The 10,879-nt window shown below is 37.4% G+C and overlaps 1 protein-coding gene across 1 annotated transcript in view; it reads right to left on the reverse strand.

The window, feature by feature from the left end:
• Positions 1–2,476: 2,476 nt before the first annotated feature.
• The window catches only part of UGCG (UDP-glucose ceramide glucosyltransferase), a 38,473-nt gene continuing 30,070 nt past the window's right edge, over positions 2,477–10,879 (reverse strand). The window contains exons 6-9 of the mRNA XM_011992459.1: positions 8,174–8,352; positions 6,476–6,562; positions 5,479–5,668; positions 2,477–5,013 (exon numbers count right to left, since the gene is read on the reverse strand). Coding sequence (XP_011847849.1) covers positions 4,843–5,013; positions 5,479–5,668; positions 6,476–6,562; positions 8,174–8,352 — 627 coding nt within the window. The 3' untranslated portion in view covers positions 2,477–4,842. The remainder of the gene's footprint in view (positions 5,014–5,478; positions 5,669–6,475; positions 6,563–8,173; positions 8,353–10,879) is intronic.

Here is a 10,879-nt window from a genome sequence, read left to right on the forward strand (position 1 = left end):
TGTCCCTATGCTTATGCACATGACCTGGTCGAATCATCTCTACCACCTCAGAAGGTGCTGTAATATCTCCATTCTACATGGTAAGACAGCTTGGCTCAGAAAGATGAAGGAAGCTTCCCAAAGTCCCATAGCTACCAAAAAGCTCATTTGAACACCAGGTCTGGCAGCCTCTTTTCCTAGATGTTTTTATTCCATTGTCTCTCTAAATAGGTCCCCAAGATTCTGTCCTTAGTTGTCAACCGCTGATACTTTGACTTTGGTTATAGTCACTGTCTCAGCCATCACCTCTAGGGAAATTACTCCCAAGTCACCACTTCTAACCCACTCCTTTCCCCTGCTCCAGAGCTGCACAATAAATAGTCTGCTGGATTTCTCCAACATGTTCCTTAGGCTGGCCTGGTGTTGGTCAGTCATGAGGGGAAATGATAGAGGTTTCATGGCTGGTGACAAGGGTTGGGAAACAAAGGTGGCATGACCGCAATGGGAGGTGTGCAGGCAGCAGGGGAGGGGCGCAGACACTCAGTCCTGTAGAGAAATAAATGATATCCCTAAATTGTTTAAATTAGATAATTACAAGTCCATGCTATTAGCATGGATGTCTAAATGATGATTAGTCTAAACAGCACAACCACATGAAACCATTCCAGACACACACAGTCTCTGCCAATTTCTCCCGGAACTGAGGAGGGGCCATGTGAAAGGCTTAGCACATTTTGGTTCTTAGGCAACTAGCTGCTTAGGGATCCCTTAAAGATACGTATTTTTGTTTTTAGAAAATACTAAGATAGTGATTTTAAACTTTCTTCTAGGTATCCATATTTTTAAAGCAAATTATCCAACTAAACACATACCCTTGCAGCTTTGCAGAGATAGGTGCTCACCATTTTGTGATGTTTGCTTTCTTTTCACCGAAATGAAGTTGATGTGGTCATAAACTATAACTTAAATGAATAAATGAATAATTCAAGTACTAGATCCTGAAAAACTTCAGAAGGAAAGGTCTGAACTATTTTCATTCTTGTGGTATGTATTAATCTTCTCTATCAATCATGTATGTAAAGCATTTCACTTTAAATGAGCTTTATAGTAATTTACATTCTTGTTCTACAGGTTTGAATCTGGTTCTCTAGAACAATTTTTGAGAGTTAGGATACAGATGGTTATTAAAACCGTGATATTCTTTCCCCCTTAAGGTCTAGGTAAATTTTAAAGCTAGTGTAGGCATAAATTTAAACAATGTGATCCAGTGGAGACATACACCACATTGAGACCAGAGAGAGGGGCTACTCCCAGCTCTGCCAGCAGCGCCATGTCTACCTAACCCTATGATCACAGCTCTCATCGTGGCTGTCTCAGCTTCATTCTAAAATAAGGGTGAGGGATCTTCAATATCCACCTAGCTATGAAATTCTAATACTGATCAACTTTGGTGTTGATCATTTCTTAAACTGTAGGGTTAGAAGTACACAAATGAGAAGGAATCAGTTTGTTTACTGGGCCAGATCCCTTTTAGATTGTGTCTTAGTTTCTTATGGCTCCTGTAACAGAATACCATAGACTGGAAAGTTTAAGATCAAGGCCCTGGCAGATTCAGTGGCTAGTAAAAGCGGACTTCCTGGTTCATAGCTGTTCACCTTTTTGCTATATCCTCACGTGGCGGAAGAGGCAAGTAAGCTCTCTGGGGTTTCCTTTATAAGCATCAATCCTGAGGGCTCTGATCACCTTGAAAGACCCTCCTCACATTGGGGATTAGGTTTCAACATATGAGCTATGGAGAGACTAAGATATTCAGCAGATAGCAGATTCTTTCTACTCCAGATCTGTTCTCCAGTTAAGAACATTCTTTTCTCATGGGATGGTGGTAAAACAGGCCTGTGAAGGCCTCCAGCTTGGGAGGGACCTGGCCTTGGAAAGCACGTAAGGTTCATCTCCTATCTGGGTCTCAAGTAATAATGCCATTCCATTCCTTCCTTTGGATTTACCTTTCCTAGCCATTAGAGTGGTAAGATCTAAAAGGCTGAGTTCAAGTTGTGAGCCTGGGGAAGAGGGGCCCAAAGGACCACTGGCTCTTTTCTGAAGGTCATTACAAGCCAGCCATTCTCACAGTAGAATCACAGGTAGAAGAGCTCAGGCCTCACCCAGAATGATTACATCAAAATCTACGTGGGCAGGGCCCAGGGTGTGTGTGTGTGTGTGTCTGTGGTGTACAGGGTCCAGGGTGTATGTGTATGTGTGTATATATATATATTTTTACAAGTTCTCCAGGTGATTTTAACAGGCAACCAAGGTAGAAAAGACATACTTAAGTCATAGGACTGCCTATGTCCTTATTCATTTTACCTATGGCTCAGGTGAAAGGAAGATTTCAAAAGGAATACTTGACAGAACTCTTCTAATACTTCTGATGTGAATGCTGGAACATGCTATTTATAAAAATATAGAAGAAAAGAACAAAAAAAATATACTACTGCTAACATTTTGATTGTATTCAAATTTTTATTTTTTGAACAAACATTTAAGACAATGATTTTAAATAATAAAACATGGTATATATTCTAGACAATGTTTTTTTTTTTAAAGATTATTTATTAAATTTAGACTCCTATAGTTCTGTTGTGATGCTTTCTTCAACATTTATATTATTTCTTACCATTTTATCATCACTCCAAGCTTGCTAAACAAAGAACCACTCTGCTTAAGTGAAGCTTTACATTAAGGAAATACTCCACTAGCACACTGAACAAACCTACAGAACTGTCCTATTTTATATTTACAAAACACAAGAAGTCTGTCCAGCCATTTTGGTTTTGTTGTTACACTGTCCATAATGAGATCAGCAGAAAGCTAAGTAATACACAAGTTTACACTTCGGCAGTGCAAAGGATGGCATCAACCAAACTTCATTAAACAGACCAACAAGTACAAACATGGTGAGCAAAGTTCAACTCAGGTCATAGTGATTAAAAACAAAACATGTAGTGGGTCACAACCAGACTGGTTTTAACTGTGCAACTTTCCTCAGGGAACAATTCCCATTCACAGAAAGAAAGGAATATGCATCCAAGCCTTTGTTCATAAAGAAAATGCCCTTCAAACAAATTCATCATAAGGCTTAAAAAAAAAAAAAAAAAAAAAGGAAGAAAAAAGGACGAAGCAGTTTGGCCCAGAGAAAAGCTTAAATACATACTTATAGATATGTTGCCATTTAAACCATGGATATAGACATTTGACAATTAAATGAATTGGCTCAGTAGAGTGAAAAGTGTTTTCTATAAATATGTAGTTATTGCTAATATGCTACACATTATGCTTTGACATGGAGACTGTAGTAACTCAGAATTTACAGCTGCCATATTGCCAGTATTAGTCCTGCAGTAGGCATTCCTATGGACAACATGCCATCCAATCCTGAAGAAAAAGCAAAACACCACTACTAAACAAAGAAAAGGCTTATGCACTGTCCCTTACATTTTTGTTTTTTTTAAAAAAAAAAACAAAAACAAGTCCAGTTCACCACAAGTTAAGCACAACCTGGTGAGCAAGTTTAGCGGCATGATGGGGAGAAAACAGTGGGGTACAGCATGCATTTACAACCAGCACTGATCTAGTCTATTTTGTCATATAAACTGGAATACAAAAATCCAATTTAAATAAGACTAGACTAACTATAATAGTAAAAAAAAAAAAAAAAAAAAAAAAAACACACACAGTAGACTTAGTTTGATACTGATTAATTTTAAGAGTAAACTCATCTTATCCCCTCTTAATACTCTACTGCAATTTATTTATTGATGGCTAGAATATTTACTGACTTAAAAAAGATATTAAATACTTGTATCATGAAATTACATTCTTATTAACAATAAGACATACTGTGTAAGAAAATAGCTCATGTGTGAAATGTGTCTGAAATGCATTTTTTCCTTACAACTATCAAAACATCCACTCACACTAAAACAAAACCACTCCCAACCCCACCCCCCCACCCCGAAAAAATGTTAAGGGAAGATGGGGTGGGCTGGGGCAGGAGCAAGGAAGGAAAAGATTTAGCTATACTAATTACAGCACAGTGATTAACAATGGTTCAAGACAGAACCAACAAGAGTTGGTCAAAAAGATGCCTTCAATACATGGCTACAATTAAAAACCAAACTCAGCCACTTTTGGTTCATTGCAGTGAGACCAAAATATCTCTCACAGATTCATATAAATACTAGACTCCAGCTCTTTTATTTAGTTTTTTTTAAGTTTTTCTGTTTGTTTCTGCAAGGCCTAGCTACCTTATTACAATTTATATTTGCTCTGCAACAACTACAAGAGGTAGGCATAAAGCATGAAAAAGTTTCTCAGTTAGTACCTCGCCGTGTGTTGTTCACTGCACTAAACTATTCACTTTGGACATGAATAGTCATTCCTTCTAGTCTCTTCTAAACCCTAAAGCAAAGCTGCTGCTATCCCACCCGTAAATATTCTAAAAGAGTGTACTCACAAATAAGAAACTTTCTCTACTGAAGGATACTGTCATAGTGTTTGTTGCAGAGCATCTATATATATATTTATTTATTTTAAAAAAATAAACAACAATGAAGAACAAACCCAGGTTCCTAGAACCAATTCTCTTGATTCTCTACTTCCACAAAATAAAGTGTATCATTTGGCCAAGACTACAGATGTGTTTTTTTTTTTTTTCACAGATGCAAGTGCCATGCAAAATAAATTAAAGAACAGATACCAAAACATACATGTGATAAAACTACAGAAGGTAGATCTTTAAAAGCATTTATATAAACATAATTTATAATACTTCTCTTTTTTCCTTTATATACAGTCACAAAGCTGTAGTTATACATCTAGGATTTCCTCTGCTGTACCCCCACAGCGTAATCTGTAGCGACCAGTTCTCCAGCTTATAGTTGGGTCCCATAATGCAGACAAAAAAATGTATATTGTCATGGATTCGCGGATGAACCAGGCGACTGCATAATCAAGTTTTGAAAAACACAGTGTGCCACCCTACGAATGGAAAAACATTTTTTTAAGTTTCACTCACTGTCAAACTAAAGACATGGTTAAAAAAAATTGGATTTCACTTTTCTAAGTATACTATGTAAAATCCAGTCTGCTTCCTTATGTAATTTAACTGCCATGTTATACCATTCAAGAAAATGCCAACTGTTACTAGAAGACGCATGAAAATAACTGCTATCTTAATGTATGATTAGTTTGAATACTCACTGATTTAATTAACTTCATGTTTTTGGAACCTTAATAAAAGTGATTATATAACCAATAGAAAGTTGCAAATCAACTTAAGTTTTGTGTCAACATCCCACTAGAGAAACTGATGTTCAAACCTGAGACTAACCTACAATGGGAAGCTGAAGAATGGCTCAGATAGATTTTCTTCAACTTTTTCTAAATTCAAATAGTTCTAGTTCCACCAAGTGACTGCCAACCTTTTCACGCCTATCCACATACCTGGACACCCCTGAGTTGAATGTAGTCAAATATAAACCATGCCAGGCAATGACACATGAAAAATACCATAATATCCCATCTGAATACATGGTGGGCTGCCCAGCCAATAATTAAACTGGCAACAAAGCATTCTGAAATTGGCTCACAAATTATCGTAGCAGGAAGCATGTTAATTCGTAGTTTGGTCCACCTAGAAAAACAAAAAGCATTTTCTTTAAAACAACATCCTGGTTACAAGACAAATCCATTTTTTTCTCCCCCAAATAATCAGTTTTTTACCTTGTGATAGAAAGGCCATTCTTTTTAAACTCTTTTTTTTTTTTTTTTTACTTAAGATGGGGTTCTGCTCTGTCACCCAGGCCGGATTGCAGTGGCACACACTGTAGCTTCAATCTCCCAGGCTCAAGTGATCCTCCCACCTTATCCCCACCAAGTAGCTGGGACCACAGGTGCACATGAAAACCACACTAGGCTAATTTTTCATTTTTTGTAGAGACAGGGTTTCATCCATTTTGCCCAGGCTGGTCTCGAACTCCTGGGCTCAAGCGATCCTCTCGTCTTGGCCTTCCAAAGCGCTGAGATTACAGGTGTGAAGCACCACACACAACCTACATTTTTTTTTTAATGACTCTCTTTTCTATTTTTGTCTAGGATGTCAAAGAAAAATGTCTATAAATTCATTTGTATGGCCTACGCTCTGATGAATACAGATTATAAAATTTAAGCAGTATAGAAAGTTAGAAAATAGAGATCAGTGTATTAAAAAATTCAGTCTCAACATCTCTCTATTGAGTGCTTTCAGTGTTATACAGCAAATAAAATATATTTAGACATTAAATTTATCTTAAACACAGAAGTTAAACTCTATTTTCGGGAACTAAACAAAAATCTAACCTTTAGGTATACTTATTTAACTACATTAAACCTGTAAAAATTACTAACCTCCCCACCCCACCTTTCCTTTTAACGAAGTATAAAAAGGAAACAGTTGATTTACCTGATCATTCTGGATTGAAACTGAGAAATTGAATATGAGCCAGAGTTTTGCATTGCAACTTGAGTGGACATTGCAAACCTCCAACCTCTGAAAATTAAGACAATTAGAAAGTAAGTTATGATGAACACATGCAAGCGTAACTGGTTATGCATTCAGTAATCATTATAAAGACCAGGCAATTGCCGGGATGGAGGGTGAGCCCAGCTTTCAGGATTAGCACACTACTTAAGGTCTACCATACGTATGGATGTTTCAGCAATTACGCTAGACCATGACAGCACCATCTAAGAACTAGAAGAAACTGTACCCTCCTTACTTTACAGTTTAAGAAACTTAAAATGCAGTCATTTGGAAAAACAATGGAGAGGTTCCATATTTAATAGATGAGTCTCTGATGACTACTAACCAAACAACAAACAAAGTTGTGTGAATATTCAACAAGACATGTAAACAGAAAGTGGCATTATGGGTCTCATGGGAGACACCAGGAAACCATGAACCACATTAACACAATCACGACAGAATTTTTATTTAAAACACACTTTAGTTTTTTCAAAATTAAAAACAAATTCTCACACAAGGCAGTGATCCCCTTTAAAAACAAGTATTTTAGGTTGGGTGCCGTGGCTCACGCCTGTAATCCCAGCACTTTGCGAGGCCGAGGCGGGCAGATCGCAAGGTCAGGAGTTCAAGACTAGCCTGGCCAAAATGGTGAAACCCCGCCTCTACTAACACACACAAAAAAGTAGCTGAGCGTGGTGGCGGGCGCCTATAATCCCAGATACTTGGGAGGCTGAGGCAGGAGACTTGTTTGAACCCAGGAGGTGGAGGTTGCAGTGAGCCGAGATTGTGCCACTGCACTCCAGCTTGGGCATCAGGGAGAGACTGCTTCAAAAAAAAAACAAAACAAGTATCTTGTGATACAGAAATGCTAAGTCAGTCATATGAATTTTTCAGTGGCTTCTTAGCAAAGTATTGTATAATTCACTGACAAATTTCAAATTTTGAAATGATAGTCTTTAAATTTTCACCTACTGGTTTATTTTTAATGAATAAAAATAACTGATAGTTTTAACTCTTCTAAAACACAGAAATTTATATCTATACAGTAAAAATTTTAATCACAAAGAAACTTCCTTTTAATTACTTTAAAACACATTAACTTGAAAAATGCAGAGGAATCAGAACATTTACTTTCTTCATTAGTACATACCTACAATTCTATAATTAGAATATGAATTACTCTCTAAAATTATTGATCTGCTGGGTGTGGTGGCTCATACCTGTAATCCCAGCACTTTGGGAGGTCAAGGTGGGCAGATCACTTGAGGTCACAAGTTCAAGACCAGCCTGGCCAACACAAAGAAACCCCATCTCTACTAAAAATAAAAAAATTAGCTGTGCGTGCTGGTACATGCCTGTAGTCCCAGCTACTCCGGTGGCTGACGCACGAGAATCACTTGAATCCAGGAGGCAGAGGCTACAGTGAGCCAAGATTGCACCACTGCACTCCAGCTCGGGTGACAGAACAAGACTCTGTCTCAAAAACAAAAATAAAAAAATTCAAACTGACCTATTCTGTACTTACTAGCAAAAAAATAAAATTAAATTAAAAAGCCCTAATCTACAGGTTGAAAAAAAAGAATAAACCAACAGAAGTTACGTAATAAAAACACTATGGCTTCATTTAGTTCTTACCGGTCAGCTATCGCTTTGGCCATAAAGTAATCTTCGGCAATGTACTGAGCAAAAGCTATAAGTCCTCCTGCTTGATCTAACACGTCTTTTCTCATTAAACAAGACATTCCTGTCACACATTTGAAGCCAGTTACATTGGCAGAGATATAGTATCTTGGATGTGAAGTTCCAAAATATACCTGCCCAAAAAACCACAAATGTGTAAGATTGGAATTTCATGTTAAAAGTACGGTGTTTACGAACTGTTTTTCCCAATGTTTTTTAAAAGTATGATTGAATGAATATCCTATTATTCTTATGTAAACTACCTGAATACAAAGTGGTATACAATATTGCTTTCATAGTGCAAGCACACTTAGTAATCTAAAAATGCATCCAAATAAAACTAATTTAGATACAAAATAAGGTAAAAATATCACTCATTGACATACAAAAGATGAACAAATATTTAATGTATCTTATTTTTAGGGTGTTCATGTAAATATACACACACATCTACTTTGTTTACTTGGAACAATATACATATTTGTATGTTACATATATGTGTGTATATATACATACATGCATACACATACCACCCATAGGTCTATCAACCTTCAGGACGATCCTATTTCTTTTTTTTGGAGGGGGGGAAGGGACACAATCCTATTTCTTAATTCCTTTTCTTGCATCCTTTTGTAGCTAGCTCTCCCTCTCCCTTAGTCACTAAGACTCTTCCCAATTTCCCCATTTTTTTTCAATGTATTTTTCATAAGGGGGATACTAAAATTCTCTCATCCCCTACTGCCATTTCTCTACATATACTCTGAAGTCATAAGATACATAAGCTGATAAATCAATGGTAGAAAAGGACTGTTATTACCCTACTTAGCAGACACAAAATCCTATTTATTATTTACACCTCAGATATGTTGCCTTTTCTAATTAGCCTGAAATAAACAGTAGTGATCTTTCTCAATGTCTGGAGTTACACACACAGTGCAGAGCAAGACAATTCTAAGGGGCAATTAAGATTATGATTCTTGCTACCTACTCTGAACCCAGACTCCAGTGAAGTCCTAGTGTTGGTAGGACTGAATCGAACCTGGCTTCTAAGAACAGAGGCACACATCGTAATTCCTTAGCAGTTACTGAGGTCTTAGGAATGAGCTGTTAGTCACTGAGCTGAATGCACCCAGGATTTCTTTACAGCTGAGAATGATTCATTCTAAGTATGGCAGAGTGACTGCCAGAGATTAAACCTACACTAAGGGGATGGGTGTATTCTGGGAGATGTTTATTGACATATACATCATGGAGATGTTATTGACATCTATACCAATATGGATATTTCTAAGACAAAAATACAATTTGGTATATTAGAATAGATTGTATTTTATTTTAAAGCGGCTACTCAGTTTCTTTTTCTAAACAAAGATTCTGGCATTTAAGACTAACAATTTCTTGCAGTAGAACAAATACATTTACAGGCAATATTAAGAAAGAGCTCACAGTTCAAATTGCCAAAGGTCACAGGCAAGTTCCCACAATGTACCTTTACCCCCTCAGATATGTGGCAATCATAAGACTGCAATTCAAAAGAATATAAATGCAGATATGCTTAAGAGCAAGTTGACATATTTAAAGACTGAAATCATGTATCTGTCCTTGTAATATTACAACAAATTTTTCTTCCCAAATGTTTAACAGTACAGGAATGATTAACTCAAGCATAGGACACACGCAGGATAGCCTACAATACAGCCAATAAAAAAGCTATTAATGATATGGGAAAAGCTTACAAAGTCACAAAAATAAGATACAGATTACTTTTAGAATACTATCTCAACAATGTTTTCTAAAGAGCCCAGAAAGGGGGGAAAAAGTAAAGACTCCAAAGTGCCCAAATGATACAACAAACCTTTATTTTTAAAAACAGAAACTTCTGGCCGGGCGCGGTGGCTCACGCCTGTAATCCCAGCACTTTGGGAGGCCGAGGAGGGCAGATCACGAGGTCAGGAGATCGAGACCATCCTGGCTAACACAATGAAACCCTGTCTCTATCAAAAATACAAAAAATTAGCCGGGCACGGTGGCAGGCACATGTAGTCCCAGCTACTCAGGAGGCTGAGGCAGGAGAATGGTGTGAACCCGGGAGGCAGAGCTTGCAGTGAGCCGAGATAGTGCCACTACACTCCAGCCTGGGTGACAGAGCGAGACTCCGTCTCAAAAAAAAACCAAAAAACCCCCCCAAAACCAAAAAACCCAGAAACTTCCTGTAATTGTTAGGGTTCTAGGTTGTTCGTTTTTGTTTTTTTGCATCTTATACTTTTCCATTATTTATAGTTTCCTATGCATGTTACTATTTCTAAGGTGGAGAAAAAATAAAATGAAAACATAACTTTCTCAGATAATTATTAGAAATATGTTTTAAAAGGACATCAAATGGGTTTTATAAGGACTTGTACGAATAAATTTTCTTTTCTGTATATTTGAAATACTTTGTGATATTTTAAAAAGGTTCTTTTCAGGGCTGGGAGCAGTGGCTCATGCCTTTAAGCCCAGCACTTCGGGAGGGCTGAGGTGGGTGGATCACTTGAGGTCAGGAGTTTGAGACCAGCCTGGCCAACATGGTGAAACCCCATTTCTACTAAAAATACAAAAGTTAGCCAGGCGTGGTAGCACACCTGAAATCCCAGCTACTTGGGAGGCTGAGGCAGAATAATC

The sequence above is a fragment of the Mandrillus leucophaeus genome, unplaced genomic scaffold, assembly GCF_000951045.1.
Source record: "Mandrillus leucophaeus isolate KB7577 unplaced genomic scaffold, Mleu.le_1.0 Scaffold410, whole genome shotgun sequence".
Classification (NCBI taxonomy): domain Eukaryota; kingdom Metazoa; phylum Chordata; class Mammalia; order Primates; family Cercopithecidae; genus Mandrillus; species Mandrillus leucophaeus.